The 18,755-nt window shown below is 40.9% G+C and overlaps 2 protein-coding genes across 9 annotated transcripts in view; one reads left to right on the forward strand and one right to left on the reverse strand.

Annotated features, from left to right (window-relative positions):
* On the reverse strand, nt 1-18,367 carry znf821 (zinc finger protein 821). Of its 7 annotated transcripts, none has more exons than XM_071488402.1 (6): nt 18,218-18,367; nt 9,861-9,992; nt 9,604-9,719; nt 6,919-7,017; nt 5,593-5,759; nt 1-3,741 (listed from the first exon to the last, which is right to left on the reverse strand). In XM_071488402.1, the coding sequence occupies exons 1-6, from the start codon at nt 18,219-18,221 to the stop codon at nt 2,751-2,753; spliced, it is 1,509 nt and encodes a 502-aa protein (XP_071344503.1). In that variant the 5' UTR covers nt 18,222-18,367; the 3' UTR covers nt 1-2,750. The 7 variants fall into 7 exon arrangements, with proteins under 7 accessions (XP_071344503.1, XP_071344502.1, XP_071344500.1 ...); XM_071488401.1 differs by having other exon boundaries at nt 9,604-9,722; XM_071488399.1 differs by lacking the exon at nt 18,218-18,367 and adding an exon at nt 15,055-18,197 and having other exon boundaries at nt 6,919-7,014.
* ap1g1 (adaptor related protein complex 1 subunit gamma 1) overlaps nt 18,270-18,755 on the forward strand; it is a 20,298-nt gene continuing 19,812 nt past the window's right edge. Inside the window, exon 1 of one of the 2 annotated variants that reach the window (XM_071488390.1) lies at nt 18,270-18,287. The gene's annotated coding sequence lies outside the window, so the exon portion shown is untranslated. Of the gene's footprint in view, nt 18,288-18,354; nt 18,494-18,755 lie in introns of those variants that run through there. The other variant, XM_071488391.1, reaches the window with a different exon arrangement.

Raw genomic sequence — 18,755 nt, forward strand, 5'->3', positions numbered from 1 at the left:
TGTTATAGTAAAGTCGATGTTTATTTCCACATTCTTCACCAGGTTTCGTCATGGTCTGTACATCTGTTAATCCAGTAACAGAGGATGGCGTCCCCAAAGGGCCATCCAGTCAGAATGCATTGATATCACAGCTAGCATGAATGTTCCATTAGCAGTTTAGCTCATTCATTTGGCCTTGTTGAGAGAGATTTATTTTGTAAACATGGACATTGAGAGAAAATCCTGATAGAAGTAATATAGAAAGGCCAACGTTATTAACAACATTTTCTTTTGTTTAAACTGTATAAAACAGGCAGGCATAAACTAACAGTAGAACACAAGCTCATATTGAACCATTCTAGGACAAGTGCAGTTTCACGACATGCAGTGCTTACCTAATCCATACCGAAAGTACTGCTCGTAAAGACCAACATCACTTCAGAGTTCATAGTACTTCCTTTGCAATAGTATGTCAGACCACAGACACCGACGTTTTCTGTCTCATTATTCCACTGTAGGACAAAGGGGATTACAGCAATTTCAAAGAGCAACCTCTGAGAATACCCAGTATTCATAGTCTGAGAGAAGAGAGAAATGACACCTGAAACCTTTGTCGAGAGCACTGATCTGCCCTTGGTACAGTGTGTCATGAGTAGGATGGCAGTGAGACCCTGTTGTTTTCATGTGCTGGACTAGGAAGAGAAAACACATTTCAGAAGACAAATAGTCTCTGGTCACACAACTGCCTAAAACTGTCCCTATCACATCATATGATAAGCTCTATAAATGATTCTTATGGACCAGGGTGTTGTATCTTGGCTCTGAGCCCTCTCACTGAGTTAAATTGCCTGAGAAGCTAAACTCTTTACATTGAAGTCCGTTTAAATCTAAGTCGCATTCTGCATAGTTTCAGTGAAAAGTGAATTAATTTCCCTTGAAATAAATAATTCATCTGTTGCATAGAGGTTTGATACACTCCTAGAAAAGCCTCTGAGGATGAAACAAAAAAAAAAAAAACTTTTTTTTTTTCCTTTGTTACATTTGCTGTGACAAACAGCCAGGTAGATTAACTCTCATCTAGGAGTGACTCAAACAGAACCAGTACTTGTCCCTGTCTCTGATATTCTTTGAAGAGTATTTCAGAAACTTCTCATTTGACACTGTAAATGCTTGCATCTGGAGAAGTGAAGTCAAGAAAAACTGGAGGTAACCTTACAGGCAGGAAATTAAACAAGGGATATCCAAACATGGCCTCTAATTTAAACATTAAAACTATTTCATACTGCTGACGGAAACAAAGTAACCCAAACATTTTCACAATAAAAATATATTCACATCATATTGCATAAATATGTGCTGGAATGAGGTTAATGAATATAGATTAATAGAATCTCTCTCCCAGTATGGGCTGTATGTGTCATGCATTTAGCCCCAGTGCTCAGTAACGGATGAGGGAAACAAAAAAACAGGGACATGAATTAAAAATAATTTTCACCTGTCATAAGTCTATACATTTGTTTCTGCAAAAAAACAAATTTAAGTGGTACTGTTTACACATTTTGAAGGTACTGCAGCCTTACAAAGCATGTGAATGCTACACAACTTGCATGAAGCACAGGTTGCATTATCTATGTAAGATGCTCTATATAGTAATAACCCACTTTCATGTTGTAATTTACCCATAATCAGGACAACAAATACGTCTTTGCAGATATAATTCAAGTAATGTGACATGTGACTGTTTCATTCTAACCACTTCATTGAACATTGTAGCACAATATTCCTTATTGTGATAAGCCCAAAATATAGAAGAGGTATTGTCCAGTACAATAACAGCAGCACAGACTGAGTTACTATGAGCCAAAGAACTCTGTAACAGAAAGTAAAAAATAAATGACATTGGCAAAGTATTTGGAGTGTAACAGCGTCAAGAAAAGAAAATATTGGCAAAAAGAATGCATTAAGATGCACAACTCAGGAGATGAGGGGGAATGTTGCTCAACACTGGGCGTGTTCAATAGGACAAAACATTCAGAGTTTACCTGCTAACAAACATTAGAATTAAATGCAGGAAATACATGTGGTACTAGTGTGTTTGTCAATCAGTTGCTCATCCTGTGAATGTTTGTGTCCTATTAAAAAGCCTGAGTGATGAATGCAAACACAAATTGTGGAAAACAACCCGCATCCTCTGTAGTAGTGTACAGTACATATAGAGCTTTGGAAGCTTGGAGTTGGAGCGCAGTAAGCCACAGGACAGAGGGCGCGATCACAGCGCCGGCTGAGGTAGTAGTTTGACTGAATATGAATTTCCCAGGGACCTATGGTGGCAGCTTGAAGAGAGAGGTGTAGCTACCGGTAAACCCGAGTCACTGGGCTGGCGGAGTGGACCAGAGAGGAGGGGGCTGTGGCTACAGAGTCCCCACTCCCGACACTGAAGGTCCATGTGCAAAAGATCTTTTTTCCTCAAAGGAAGTATAACTGCTCCTACTAGAATGAACTGTGTTAAATCTCTTTACAACATGCTTTAATGTCATCATCCATACAATACGAAACATTCAAACCCTGTTTCCAAGGTTTTCTAGACTGTAATAAATTAGAAACTGATGTAGTTTTTGTTGTATTTAACAAAGCAGTTTGTGTGTGAAGCTGTTCCTCACAGATGCTGGGAGTAAACCAGCTCGGAATGGTTCACTGTGACCACAGCAGAGGTTAATGATGCTGCTTAGAAGCCAGTTTGTCGTCCCCCCTCCTTCAGTGGCCTGGTCCAATTAGGGCAGCTTCATGAACAGACCATTATCCATGGAAGGAACAGGCATAGGGCAGGGGAACTGAAAGAGACTCATGTCTGCTGTGAGGGCAGCCATTGCAGCAGGATCATGCTCTATCTGTGTCCTCAGAGCAGGGTCGATCTTCTCCAGCCTTCGCTTGATCCTCTTTGCCTCCCTCTCGCGGATCAGCCTTGCTTGCCTCTTCTCGGGCGTCTCGTTTGCCCTCTTTAAACGCATGGCCTCCCTGTCTCTCTGCAGCCTGCGTGCCCTCTGCTCCTCCGTTTCCTGCATCCTCTGCATGCGCTTGGCCTCACGGTCCCGCAGCCTCCTTAGTTCCTTCTCCTCTTCCGTCTCACACGCCCGCTTGTTCTTTTTTGCTGTGCGCTCACGCTCTAGACGCTGTAAGCGAGCTTCTAAGGGTTCATTCTTCCTACGCAGAGCCCATTTTCGCATTGGCGACTGGGCCTCCACCAACTGCTGATAGGCCACGCAGCTGTTGCACACCAGCAGCACCCCGGCAGGATACACCGGCATAGGGCTCATGATGTCAGGGATAGGAGGAAGGCCTGAGGAAGCGGAGTTGAGAGCATCAGGGATAGATGCAAGCGATGGCCCTTCAGAGAGGAGACTGTCGGGCAGTGAAGGAAAGGAGGGTCCTTGGTCAGAGCCTGTGCACGGTCCTGGGCCTGAGCACGGTGCAGATCCGGGGCCTGTGCCGTGACACGGCCTGGGGCCTTGACACTGGTTTGAGATGTGGCCAAGTCCTTGGCAGGTACGATGGCCTTGACATAAGTTGGGGCTGGGGTCAGGTGCTTGACATGGGCGTGGTCCCTGACATGAACTGGGGCTGGGGCCTGGTCCATGGCAGGAGCGAGTGCCGGGCCCCGGGCTGCCTATGGGACTGCTGGACAGGGACTGGGACATCGAACAGGGGTCCCTTTCACCGGTGACATCCATTCTGGTTGTGTCGAGAACATCTTTAAGCTTCTCCCTTTGATAGGATACAGCATTAATTGGCTTCGTTCAAGCAAAACATTCTGTCTTCGAACCATTAGATCTGCGACATGATGTTTGCCCCTTTCTGAATCTGACCTGATTGCCTCATCTCTTTGTGTCATTTCACTCTTGCACTGGTCGAACTGTGGCTGAGTGAGGTACAATTTAACAATTTTACCAGTTAAACATGAATGTAGAAACAATAATTTAATTGCACTTTTTCTATTTCAGATGTAGCTTCTTTGTTAAAGTCATATTTAACTCTCAAGACATGTATCTGGCATAAAGGGCCCCAAACAGTCACCTCCCACATTTTTTATTTTACATATAACCATGTTTTTATTTCTCTCCAACACTAATGATCAAATCATACTGCCCACACTTTGCACCTTGTATCCTAGCTACTGCCACCAGTCTGTAGCAAAGACTAAATACATACAAACACTGACACATACAAACAAGTATTGTTGGATATTAACAATTAATTCCCATGCATTCTTGTTAGCAACTGCCCAAAAGCATGTAACCACAACCTGGTTGGTACTGTCACATCTTTTTAGATAACTGACATGACTTCAAACCATTTTATCTAAAAAGGAAAAAATGACTCATTTCATCTTACTCAGTTCCTCAAGTGTTTGTTTCAGAGATGAGCAACACACTGTCACGAGACCTGTGGTTAACTAAGAGTGGGGGTTAGCACACTATTAACAGCCTTACAGGAGGTGATAGATAAGACTGTGTGAACCAACATGTACAACATCATGCTTTCAGAATTATGTTATTCACAGTAAACTATATCTGGCTATAACAACATCAAATGGCTGTTCACACAAATGTAACATGCAACTACTGCATATTTGTGCCCACCTACCTACGGTGTTATCTATCTTACCTGAAGCTGCTATTCGTGATAGCTCATGAATATTTTCTGTTCTCTGCTTTTCCTTTTCACTCCACTGAAAACCACATTTCTGCTTCTCACAATGTTTGTCCCTCTGCTGTTTGTTCTAACCTTGTCAGTGCTGTTTAAATTTGAGATGTAATGGTAGTTGCTAAGCAACATGCAAGTTTATTTCCATTAAATCTGTCATTCCAGTACTAATTTTATTCATCCCTCCTGTTCTACATCTGGCTAAATCTCACATTTGGAGAACCACTGCTCCATTGTGTCGAAGTGTCCTGCATTACAGACATATTTTCACCTTTATTTTCTGTCTTTATGTTGGACAGTGCACACCTTTCCGTAGCTTTCACTACAATGTTCGAGGCACAAAAAGAAAACCTCCGGTCAATCAAAATATTTGCCTAATTAAGAATTGTGACCATTTTCCAATTTATTTACTTCAAACTTGCCAAAATCATTTTAGATGTTTTATGAGAGGACGGCACTATTCTGCTGAATCCGTCATGTCTGCTGCCTTTGTCATATGCTGATAAAGAGATCTCTTTATTTTTAGGTTACTGAACCTAACTGAACCACCCAACCTTACTGAACAAACAGCAAGAACATGATTAGTAACAAAACACAAAAACACTATGAGATAAACACTGTATTGTATCTTATTCATTTTGAGTCATTGTTTATTTGTCTTATGTACCTGAAAACTGTGGAAGCAGCTGACTTAACAGTTTTAACTCAGGCAAGATGCTTAATTATTGATAATATCTTATTACTTTGAAGGAAAACATAAACTTTGGGGGCATATTAATGCATCTATATATACATAAATATACAGTATATATAATACTGCATCTAAAATATCTGTATACTTCTTCCTGTAAAAAATGATAGCAATGTGCATTAATGACCTGAGACAAGAGCTACTGAAGAGATGAGCCAAACCTGTTAAAGTTGTTGGTGTCTGTGAAGCGTGCACCACATACAGCGCAGTTGGAGAGGCGGTCCTCGGAGTGGATGAGAAGATGCCGTCCAAGTGAGCCAGGCGAACTCAGGGCTCGCCCACACACTGGGCACACATAGCTCTTGGTGTTGCTCATCATAGTCGTGTGCTGTTAAAGACAGCAAAACAAGATAAGAACAAGAAACTAGGGGGAAGAAAAAAAGACGTTAAAAGTAAACTACCAATATTAGGAGATGACAACCAACTGTCTACTTCTTCTTGTTGTTGGTTCTCAAAATTTAAATCAGGAACAAATTTGGTACAAAAATAAATTATGTTTGTATCAATAAAAGGAAAAGGAAACACTTTTCTGCTTGAACTAATACAAGTACTGTAGATGATCACACGTATTGTTAGTATCATTAGCATTATTAGTATCAAAAATGTATCAAATGTAACAACTAAAAAATAATTATCACAATTAATGGCAGGGCATAATGCACAAAACTGTACACGGCACACAAAACATTTTTTGCACTTGCTCCTTCAAATGGAATACTAATGCCATACAATAAAATGTGTGCATGAGAAATGTTGAACAACATCACTGAAATAACAAAATTAAGTTGAGTCAGTTTTGAAAATAAAGTCTTGAAGTAAAAACTAAATGACAGGACAATTCACATGTTAAAAATAATTTGAGCAGCATTCAAATGTGGTACTATGTGGACTACTCAGTGGCAAGAACTGGTCTTAAAAAAAGTTATTTTATCACTAATTAATTACCAGACACTGTAGTAATTGTTTGACATTATGGTGACAGCATGTACACTCATCTTTCAGGAACTTTAAGGACCACGAAGTGCATGACAATTGCAAAAAAAAAAAAGGTACATCGTTGCTGCTGTGAGTTCTGCAAATGCTGAAGTAAGGGATAAATCATCTACTGAATGTGAAGTGAGACATTCGCGAGGACACGTATGAGGAGAATGGAAGGTGTAGATTACTGAGAAATGAAAGATAAAGAGCCTGGAAGAAGAGATGAAGCTGAAACTGTTGCATTTGAAAGAGAATTAGTAATCATTTATTATCAGAAAATATTTTTTAAATTTTTGAGCTGTATCACTGGATCATACAAGTCAACACCTTCTCCCTGAATCTGCATCTCACTTCAGTACTGATGCTGAAAGCTACTTAGGGAGCTTTAAAGATGATGACCTACGGTGGTAAGTACCTGATTAGAAACAAACTGCAATAAAGGATCCAAGGCTGCTTTGTTTTCATGGTTCTGTAGTAGATTAGGACAGGCGAGACAATGCTGTTCTCACCTGGTAGACATGGGAGATGAGCTTCTCAGGGCTGCTGAAATCCAGCGTGCAGAGAGGACATACAAAGTTGTTGATGTGGTCAGCCCCTTCCTCGCTCTCCTGGGGAAAACAAGCACCATTAAAACACATTTCAGGAACAAAGGCAGTGCTATATGCAAGTGTAAGTATACCTACGTCACAATACTTCTGCAACATCATTTTCACTTCACAGCAGTGTGGCTTGTTTCCATTTTAACATTTTACAAATTTTGTTAAGTAGACTAAACCATTTTTGAGTTATTGTATACAATCAGTTGTACCCTTATTTGTATAAGATTCGCTATTTGTATCCTGACAGGTGTGATCCAAGTATCAACCTGTGAAGCGGGCCATCGTGGGGTTGCTACTCGCTTCACGTTTCCAGTTGAAGCATTTCTGCAAGTCGTGTGTGATGATGTGTTAAGTGTATGAATGAGCTAAATTCTCACAAGCCCCAGTGAGTCACCAAGAGTGACATGATGCTGTGTGCTGTCACAGATGTGACTCACACACAAGCTGGAATACCGAATATTTTCAAACAGAAGGTCTGAGCACAAAACATATTGGTCGCTACCAAGGGTGTTCTGTTCAAGTCTATTCCAAGTCCACTCAAGTGTCAATTTTTATTAATTGTTTTCATCTTGGGGGTCTGTGTGTGTGTGTCTGTGTGTGTGTGTGTGTGTGTGTGTGTGTGTGTGTGTGTGTGCGCTTCATCATGGCAACACCGAAAGGATGATGGTCCTGGAGACTACTGTTGCACGGTGTACCGATACTAGAAAGGTAACGTGATACCCTGACGCAAAAAATGGTACGATATCAACAACAACAACAACCATCATCATCATCATCATCCTGTCAACCCTCATCACCACAACATGGACGTGAAGGACCTGCCCATGCACTACGGACCCCCGCACCGCTACTACAGACGCTTCTAACACACACTTTGTGACAAGTGTGTGTTAATGCTGGTGCACTGAGTTCATCCTCGGACACACAGTTATACTTCCCATTTCTCATATCTCATAGATCTAATGTCACATTTTTTTAAAGTATCAGTACTTTATTAAAATAAGAGACACGCGTCCTGTATATGCATGCAGAGCACTGCTTCCACTCTCTGTCATGCTCCTTGCAAGTGTAGGCTACTGGGCGTGGCAACCATTCTTTCTGTCACGCAGCTGGCAGGCACCTCTCAACAGGCACCAGTAACTGAGGTCAAGTTATCTGTGATAAGTGAACTTTTTTTTAAATTAAAGAATTTTTACGAAGCATTAGCCTACGACGATAAATTAGTTTAGCCTAGGTGCTCCCAGTGTGGTTAACGCTCTGCCGTGATACAAACAATATTCTCGCTGATAACGTTAATTTTACCATAACTTGCAAATTATCTATTAAGTATTCAAACAGTACTGGTCATGTTTATAATGGCATATAGCCTTCAATTTGTCAATAATTACTTCTTAGACGTAGGATACCCGAAAAATGCGCCTAGTAGAGCCCAGAACGCAGAGGTTTAGCCTATTGAGTCATATTAAAAGCGGCAATAATTATGTGGTAGCGAACACAGGCTTAAGTTATCAAAGAAATCCCATAAACTCAGGTTTCTGCTCACACTCTCTGCTCAGTGCTCACAAAGCAGGACAGGAGCAAGCTAGTGACAGAGGTCACAATACCAAAATTATGACTTCGATACGATACCTGCCATAAATATCTTGATACCCGATACTGAAACGATACCATGACAAAATCCTAAAACATCTGGAAAAATAATGGAATAAGAAGTGCTAACAATACTGGAGACCCACTGTAATGGAAACTACCACAGAGGTGATTTTCAGTTCTTTGGCAGGTGTTTGTGTCTTTCTGCAAAGATTTCATTCAACATGATAACATCACAATTGTGCAAGATCTTCACGAAACTTGCAGGCGTGTAGCTGAGATCATGATGAAGAACAAAGATGGGTGTGGTTTGACCCATGAGTACTGGATAGTCACGTAATAATTGAGTAACGTGCACTGAGTACTCATGGATTGGAATGTCAACAGGTTGATGGCACCGTGGCTGCTGTGATCCCTTTGCAAGATGGTCTCTACCTTACACCAGTTTTTTGTTTTACAGTTTTAACAGATGATCTCATGAGAAAAGAAGCACTGTGAAAATGTCACATATGACAGATGTCAGTTCATATCATCTGCTATTTTTCTTACAACTTGGGCAACGGATTGGCTATGAAAACCATAATTAAATGGACCCGTGCAAAAACTTAAACTAAACCCATTAAAAATGCAGTGAATACTACAATACTACACTCTGATAATACACACAGAGAGAACATCTATACCCAAATTAACATTCACAGCAATTGCTGCCTCACGCACTGGTGGTGGATGACAGTTGGAAAAAACCTCTGGCTATTAAGCTAATCATTTCCACAGCCCACACAAGGCTTGTCACCACCACAATCACATCATTTCTAAAAATGCTAAAAAAAAAAAAATGCTATGCACCACATAACTCAAAATGAAACTGGGCCTGCGCAGAGATGCAAGGCAGATCCTTGTCAATAATTCATCTCTGTGGAGTTTTGTTTGTATGTTCATGCAACATCACTGCAGCACTCAAACTAATTCAAAACTGTTTTACTGGGGTTGCAGCCCACTCACCTCTTTAACTCCCGCTCCTTGTAGGCGGCACTGTGTTCTCTTGGTGGTCATGTGGTCGTCAGCTGAGGTGTTGGAGGACGAGTCTTCACCGTGGATGTCAGGATCACTATCGCTGTCTTCTATGGAGGCAAACACAGCCCTATCAATACAGACAACAAAACACAGAGCAGGGCTTACTCTCACTAACACCCCTCAGTCCGAGGATGTTCCTGCAGAGTCCATCCACTCCTTCCCTGTCCCGTCCCTCTATCCTGTACCTGAGATGCTATCCTGCCCGTGGACTTCCTGGGAGTTGTTGCTGCAGCATTCACTGTCTTCGGTGAATTCATCCCTGCCATCCATGTTAATAGTGTGCTGAAGTCCCGTGATGCCTGAAGTGTGGAACGGCCCTGGATATAGAGAGACAGTAGCAATCAGAGTGTCTGTAAAATGTTTCTAGTGGGCACGGTGGACTGTTTTGACTGGAGAGAAAAAGTGAGGAGTGCAGCTTATGTGCTATCAGGGGACTGTATACTACATGAAAATATATGATTAAAACATGAGGGATAAACGAGATACAATATTGAACATATATGATGATATAAATCTATCTGTGATTTTGCAATACCATTTATATAGTTTTTAATATGATCTTTGCATCAATTTCAATGTGATAGAGTGCTTTGATGCTTTTTATATTTAGTTTGCTCATTTGTCAAAAACAGTCAGTCCTATCTGGTTATGATAGATGATGATAGAAAACTGCATATATTGTCTACTATAAAGTAGGGTTTCTGGTGCAAAACCTTTGCATCATCGTTTATGAAAAACTCTAGTATTGATCATTGATATATAACAATGAATCAATAAAAAAAATTCCAAGCTCAGTGCTGAATGAAACTGGTATGATAAATAGCTTTTATGTCTGCAGTTGCATAAAAAGGTGTGGAGCGCATGTATGGAAGGCCGAGCCCATCTTCGAAGACTGTTTTTCTATGGCAATGTACTGCAGTTTCCTGCATACTATGAAGCATACAGCCAGCTTGTGTCTACAGACGGACAGACGCCAAAATGACTGTTCACCATTGTGGCATATCCTCTCGTTGAGGAAATAATTTCAACAAATAAATTGAATCATGATATTCAGTATGGACCTAATGGCAATAAACTATGTGAATTAAGTGAGAAGCCTTTTTACCCATACAGTGTATCCTGCATGAGTGCTTTATCTCCTTGGCCACATACAAACAGCATCTATAGTCAAAGAATACCACAAGAAGTTATGAATTTTTCAACACTGTTTAGCCCATGCTAAAATGCTAAGATTTTTGGCAGACATAAAATGTATCCCGGCCTCTCAGAACAATTTGCTATTTGGTTAATGATCCACGGTTAATGGAATGATCAAAATTATTACAGTAACACAAAATGGCAACAAAAGTGACACCTATAACCAGCACAGTCCACAAATAAAAAAGAAAAAAAAAAACTCAGTTATTTATACAATTCTACATTTTTCTCAAGACTTTTGGGATTCACTGAGGATGTGGACCGCAAGATGTTCTTCATCGATGAGGCTGCTTTCATGTGAACTATCCGACACTGGAACATAATGAATGCTAAGCCAGCCATGCAAGCCCACTGACATACGTGCACACACATTAACTTAATTTGCATCCCAACCCCCATTTTTTCACACACACACATACCCTCACAGATACATGCTAGCTCTGTTCAACAGCTATGCTGCAGTCCCACAGGGGAAGCAGCCTGCACTATTTTCCTCTATAGCTAACTGCCTTGCAACTCAGTCTCTCTCTCTCTCTCTCTCTCAGTACCACCCACACACTGAACAGCCTGGCTCGCCCTCTGTCCTCCCTGCTTGTATGTAGCTCTAGCTACCTCCATATCTATACCATCAGCTCTGAGGGGGAGGATAAAGCTTTATAGCATGACAGCCCATATGTGGCTCATTTAACTCCTTGTGATGCTACTCTTTGTTTTATAGCAGCCCTGCTGATCGCAGGATTCAATAAAATACCTTCACTTTTCTTATTAATACACTTGACCCTGCGAGCCGGTATTTAACTGCCAAACACTGCTTCATTGGAGACATTTTGGTTAAAAGCTCCTCTGGCATTCACACACAAGAACATCCCACTTCCACTTCAGATTGCTTAAATTAATGATAACTTAAAATCCAATTTTCTTCCCTTGTGTGCTCTCTCTCCATTTACACAGAGCAGAGATGGGAGAGAGATCCTGATTTCAGTTACCTGAATCTGACAGAAGTAATTACAACCCTTGTCACAATCCTGAGGCCTTGCACACGCGCACACTGTGAATCTGAGGAAAACAGAGGTATAATCTTGAGGAGGTTTGTCAATCTACTATTTTGTTACTGTTGGCAGCTGTTGGATACTATTGACAAGAAGTTGGTATGTGAACACAGTTTGGGCACTTTTCCCATAGAAATGCAAGCGTTCATTGCACTGGAGTGGGGTCTGAGTATTGAACTATGAACTACTACAACAAGCTGGTTTCACGGCACATAGCCAATGATTGATGTGTGAGAGATACCCATCCCCCCACTGCTAGGGCTCTGTCTGTACATCTGTCTCTCCTCGACCCCCCCCCCCCACCCCCCACCCCCTCAGTCTCTGCCACTGTGATGTTATCTCTGAGTCTGTGTGTCTGTAGGCAGGAGGTGACGCAGTGTCTGACTGAATCCAGACAAAGAGACAAACTCATCAGCCAACAGACACAGAAGAGGGAGAGAAGAGGAGGAGGAGGGGAGGGAGGGTATGGGGGGGTGAGCGCGCAAAACAAAACAGACAAAAGATAGAATGCCAAAACTCTACTCAAACACTAAGCAATGGGGGTCCTGTTGAATCCCCCCCCACCCCCCCCCCCTTCTTCTTTTCAGCCGCCATCCCCTCCAAAACACACACACACGCAGACACACAACACCGTCTGAATCTGCAGGAAGTGCTGGGGCCTCTGTCTTCCATCCCCATACACACACACACAGACACAGAGGAGAATGGGGATGGGGAGCCAGACATCTGATCAATTCTCACTCTGATTACCTGGTGACCCAATATTACAGAGAACAGGATGAAGTGATGAACCATTTTCATTGAAGAAGACTTTCTCTGGTTAGTTTGCCACCTGGTATTAACCTCAATTCTCCTTGGTGAATTCAACAAAAAAGTAATATTCACACACTTAGATTGGGCTTTTGATTTGGCTACAAGACTTGGCTACAAGATCCACCTATGCCGTTACACAAACTGATGCCTATTGGCTGTCAACCTGAAGGACTCATTCCACTTTTCTCCAGAAAGCACGCAGCAACTCCGATCCTAATTAACTCTTATATAAAGCTGCTTCTCCTGGTGTTGTTGTACATCAAACTCAAGGAGGAAAACAAATAACGAGACAGACAGCACTGTTGTATTATTGTCTGGAATTCCCTGTGTGTGTGCGTGTGTACGCGTGTGTCCCCGCCTGCCTGCCTGTCAGACCGTCTCCCTGCCTGTCTGGTCTGTCAGTCTGTCTGTCTGGTCTGACGCTCTCTGGGGGGGACAGCTCTGTGCATGCGATTCATACCTCACATGAAAAGACAGGTACAACAATCAAGGCAAAGCAGAGCGAAGTCAGTGCGCACAACACGGTGCCTGAACTCACACTCCAGTGATATGGCGGGAGGTATGACTTGTCAGTCTAAAAAATGTTGTGGCATTTGTCACAGCATGAAGCGCACCAACATATGCTAACACTACTTTGTATTAGGCCCTCTGGAGAGTTTTCAGCTCCCACTCTGGACTCCAGACGTGTTACTGAGCAGCAAATGAGCTAATTAGCTCACAGGGATTACTGCAGTCGCAAGTGCAAGATGTATTTCAACGTCAGTTTAAATAAACTATGTTTAGAAAGGAGGGCTGCAGCATACATAACTTCAGTAGATTACACTGGGAAATCCCCCACTGTGGATTGAGGAGTATTTAAGAGGTCAGCGTGCTGTCCACCAACAAGGGGATCTAGGGGGCAGAAGGCCAGAGGCAAAGCCACGAAGGCGGAACACCAACAATATATCTACATGATGGGACTCCTGCTCTCATTATTGATAAGTCTGCTGACTGTTTTCTCAATTGATCGATTAATCATAAGGCCCATGAATGTCAAGAAATAGTAAAAATGTATTTCCCAGAGCCCAAGGTTACATCTTCAAACACACTATTTTATCTGACCAACAGCCCAAGCCCCAGAAATATTTAGGTTTACGATGATATTTGAAAGAGACAAGCAGCAAACCTCACCTTCGAGAAGCTGAAACCAGATGATGTCTGGTGTTTTCGCTTGGAAAGCTTGATTATCACAATCAATTAATTTGCTTGAATAGACTAAGTGTAACAAGAAATACAGTCGACATTTCATACTTAAAAGGATGGAAGGGAGACACAGAGACACGAATTTCAGCAAAAGTTGTCATCTTAAATACAAACACATATTTTATGTAGCTGGTGTTTTAATCAGTTTTGCTAAATATATTGCTTTCCTGTAATCTTTCACTGAAACTGACATGTCAGAGAAAACTGAACTGACACCGAGCAGATCCTCAGAGTGTTAAAGTTAAAACGCTTGTCCCCTCTGATGATGGTTTAATCTCATGCTAGTCATGATGTGACTCTAAGCCCACTTCTTCTTAACACCTATGACATGTTCTTGCCAAATGAATTTACAGAAATGACATCTTGTAACAAAACCCTGCAAACAGAAACATGGTTAGCCACAAGGCCTGACACACTGACTAACAGGAGGAAGATGCTATCAAAAGGCTTCTTGCGAATCGCTTTACTTAGCAAACACACAAATGGCATGAATTACAAATCGCCCATCAAGGTTTGCAGGAATAATACATTTGAAAGGACTTTAAATGATTAGGTTCTACATCACCAGTATATGAATGAGTTTGTCAAAGTATTAACAGCTAGTATCGAATGTTTTCTAATGCTTATTTTCATGGGTTTTTTTTTTTTTTTTTTTACTCAGTTACTTATCGTTTTCTTTTTTATTGTGATGCATTTGCCCAGAATTTGAGTTCAATTACTGGGCCACTGAGTTTACTTCTACTATGTCCATTTAACTCCAGAACAAGGGGTGAAATATTGAAAAGAAAAAAATAAATAATCATAGATCAACCAATAAAGACTTGTGCTGTATTCTCACACTACAAACTAAAAGCCAAAATGAAAGTGAGATATCATCACCACTCTGACGAGGAAACGTTTTCATGCAAACCCAAACCTAAAAATATATCCACGGTATTTCTATATGATACGTCAGCTGCTAAAAGAACGAAAATAATTCAAATGTTCCTGTCCAACAACCAAAGAATAGAGGGATGATGGACGTGACATGGATTAAATAACTCGGGAAATGGTATTAGACGATACCTGGAATACCTACAGTCAACTTTGAAGGGGTTGGTCTGTTTTCGCCTGGACATATTATTGCCCACTCCCGGTAAGAAAAAGAAACTGGAATCTCCTCCTCACCCCGGACGGTTTCCAGTCCAGGTGTATTCCGCGCTGAGACGCCAGATGATGAACGTAATACTAATAAATGAAAAAGATCGTCTACTCGGTCATTTTATGGGGTTCAAAAAAATAATAATAAAAAAAAAAAAGACGGATTCATAAAAGCGTCACATTCTTGCAGCGGGTAAGAAAGCCCCGTCTCCGGTCGACCAGGGGAGGGAGGGAGGGGGGGGGGGGTTAAAATGATGTCCAGAGACCCACCGAGCAGCTCCGATCCCGAGCCGCTGGCACCCTGTACCCACTGCAGCTATGCACAGGCTCAGCTGATCTCTAACGTAAAAACGATGAAGCCACACCGAACAGGATTGTGGGATATGCAGGGGCGACGGGGAGTTCATGTTTAAGATACTCTGCTACGTTCAAGTCGTGTGGGAGAAAAGACGACGATCGATAAAAACTTCACTTTTTAGAGGCAAGCCATAAAACCTAGAATGGATCATAATACCACACAGACACACTTTAAGACATATATACATATATGTACATATATACATACTTAAAGATGTAAGATGTTCATGTGTGGATCATATATCTTAGTGTCTAAAATGACATGAATTAATGCAAATGAATTGTAATCTATATGAATATTTTTGGTGTAATTCAAACATATCAAATATTGCTGATAAAGACAGAGGTGAGCTTGAGTTGGGATAGTTTTTTCAAATTATAAAATATTTTTTTATTAAACGGATGTACTGCAGTATTATTCTATTAAAGCCTGTGATTCCTGTTTTCAAGGAAATGCTGTATCATAAATATGTTTTTCAAATATCTATAGAAAATTATTGAGTAACATTTGTTCCCACTATTTTATGCAATTAAACACTTGATTAGTACTGTTACCTTGATTTGGATTTGTACTGAGTAGAACATTTTTTTGTCATTTTACTCTCCGATGGACAAACCATGTAATGGTGACACTGTCTCCGAAAAACCACATACTGTTTCTGAATGACCACAAGCTATTTTTAAGCAGCTCCATACTGCAATTTTTGTTACTTACTGGCAAAAGCCATATACAAATATCAATGTACTGTATCTTTAATAAGCCTATTGGCTGATAGTGATAATAAGCAGTGGAGCCTGATTCTTCTGTGTCTCACTAAGGAGGACTGTGTCTGTAGATCCAGTGAAAACATAGCATAGATTACACAGTAACCAGAAAATTGTTTTGGGGAAGCCGTGTTGCAGTTGAAAATTTTTTAATAATTTTTTAAAATGAAAACATGAACATTTTTTATTTATTTATTTTTGATTAAATATGTTTTTTAATTTGGATGAACAGACCCTTTAAACTTAAGCCACTGTTTAAAGGTTTTGAATTTTACAATGGCAAAGTTATGAGGGTAACTGTGTATTCTTGCTGTGTGAGACAGCCCTTTGAGTAAGTGAGTGTTGATAGGAGTGCTGTTTATTCATGCAGATGATAAGCCTTGGGGCAAGCAGGTGAAAAATATGAAAAAGTGACTTAATGGGTGTAGGCTTGTATAAACAAAGGGGCAAAGTGTTGATTCATACACTCCAAGGTTTAAATTAAGACTGATAACAGAGCTGCATCCAATTCAGAAAAAGTCTTGAGGCTACACAAAATATTTTATAGCCCCATTAACTAATAGCATTGTACACAACAATTAGCGTCATAGTATTTCCAAACACCATTATGTTATATGTTTTGCTGTGGAATTTTAAAACAACCTTGTTCATTTTCTGCCATGGTCTGATCAAGTGTCAGTTCATGGATACTTGTTTCTGAAGAATCTGATAGCTAAAGTCGATAATATCTAACATTTTACACTGCAAACCATATGTCTTAACATGTCCTTTAGTCCTTAATTCATAGCAATACTTCAGGTTGTAATTCTGTCAACGGGCTAAGAAAATTTCATTTGTTACTTGTCACTGTTCGTTTCAAGAATTTTCAAGAAATAAAAGTCTGTGTCTTGAAACAGGATGAAAAAAGGTAGATCACAGAACTAGATATGTCACTTGGCGGTCACATTTGTCAAGATAAGTCACTGGTTTTTTCAGTGTTTCCATATGAAAGGAAAACAACTAGAAGAATGTAAGATGGCAATTTCCACTTCTGACTCCCTATCCAGATTTCCTGTTTTGCTCCAACAGTTTTATGATCATTTCTAACACAGTCCGGCTCCAACCATATGAACAACAGGTTCAAGTCCCCACATCACATAACAATCACTACTTTTAATCCTAGGATTGTAAAATGGACTCCATTTTAAAAGTTTAGGACCCTTTACGTATATGACACCAACATTGCTTTTTATTACACCACTTTGATTCTTCCTGTTGTGACTTCATAATTCATTGCAGCTAACTGTACTGGGATGTCATTTCCATTTAACTTTACATTTGATCATAATGACTTTGAATACCACCTTAATTTAAATGTTACCCTGTATCCATGAAAGCTTTTATAACATTACTTACTTAGACTTAAGACCAAACCTGATGCGGTTTAGTATGTATAGAGTTAGTAACGCATTAACCAAACCTAACCTACAGCAGCATTTGTTGGACAGCACAGTGTCAACACTAGAGGCCGCTCCTAACCACTGGACTGCTAATGTCATAACATTACATGTAGTCGTCATCACTGACTGCCACGAGTAAACGGACCGCAGCACGACACTGACCGGGTAAAAAAAAAATGTATTCCTCCGCAGGGTTAAGAGAAAATATGCCATCTCAACAAAACAACCTCGTCGTGTCATGGAATTCACGACATTTACATGACAAGCGACAGACGATATACATTAACGCAACAAACTGAAAGCCACGATACGCACATTTATTTAGAGTCAAACAGCCAATGAGATCAATGTGATAACGTTAACGTTAGCTAGCTGGCTAACGTTAACAAGCCCAACGTTAGCCCTTTATTGTCAATGCGAGAACGATGGAAGAGAAGAAGCTTACTAGCTAGACAGCAACTAGCGAGTGATCAGCAGGATTAAAAGTACAGTCGCCTAGCTATATTTCTCACGATCATGAACACACAATTCAGCTATTACCCATGGTGTCCAGTGAACACTGGCATATCAGATGGGAGTCCCGGGCAGAAGTCCTGTGGTACGAGCTAAGGTTAGTGTACGTTGGTGATGAGGTTGAGCTCGGTGCGACAGCCAGTCCGCGCTTCTTTCACAAACCTCTGGGATATGTCAGTGTAACCCTCCGCCTGCGGTAGATGTGCTGAGGCTGGAGTAGCCACCATTTTGCATGTCTAGTGTGTTCCTCCCTCCATTGCTAATAGAGACGATTCCAGTCATTTTCTGGCATCACTACGGCTAGTAAGTATCTTCTGAGAATAATATGTCGGCAGAAATGTATGGAAATTTCTTTACGTGTGAGTAATCGCCAGTGGTTTGATTGTATATACATTGACAACTCTCACTGTGGCGCTGCATAGGAAGTCGCAGCCTTCAGTACACCGGGGTTGTGCCTGTCAGCAGCTAAGTTAGCTAGCATGATTAGCATACCCTTTTAGCTGTAGCCTGGCTAACTACCTGCTGTGCTAGGGATGTGTAGCTCCATAGCCACTTATGTTGTGTG

This window comes from Trachinotus anak, unplaced genomic scaffold (assembly GCF_046630095.1).
Source record: "Trachinotus anak isolate AG129_WGS33_773 ecotype Australia unplaced genomic scaffold, CSIRO_AGI_Tana_v1 ptg000011l, whole genome shotgun sequence".
In the NCBI taxonomy this organism is placed as follows: Eukaryota; Metazoa; Chordata; class Actinopteri; order Carangiformes; family Carangidae; genus Trachinotus; species Trachinotus anak.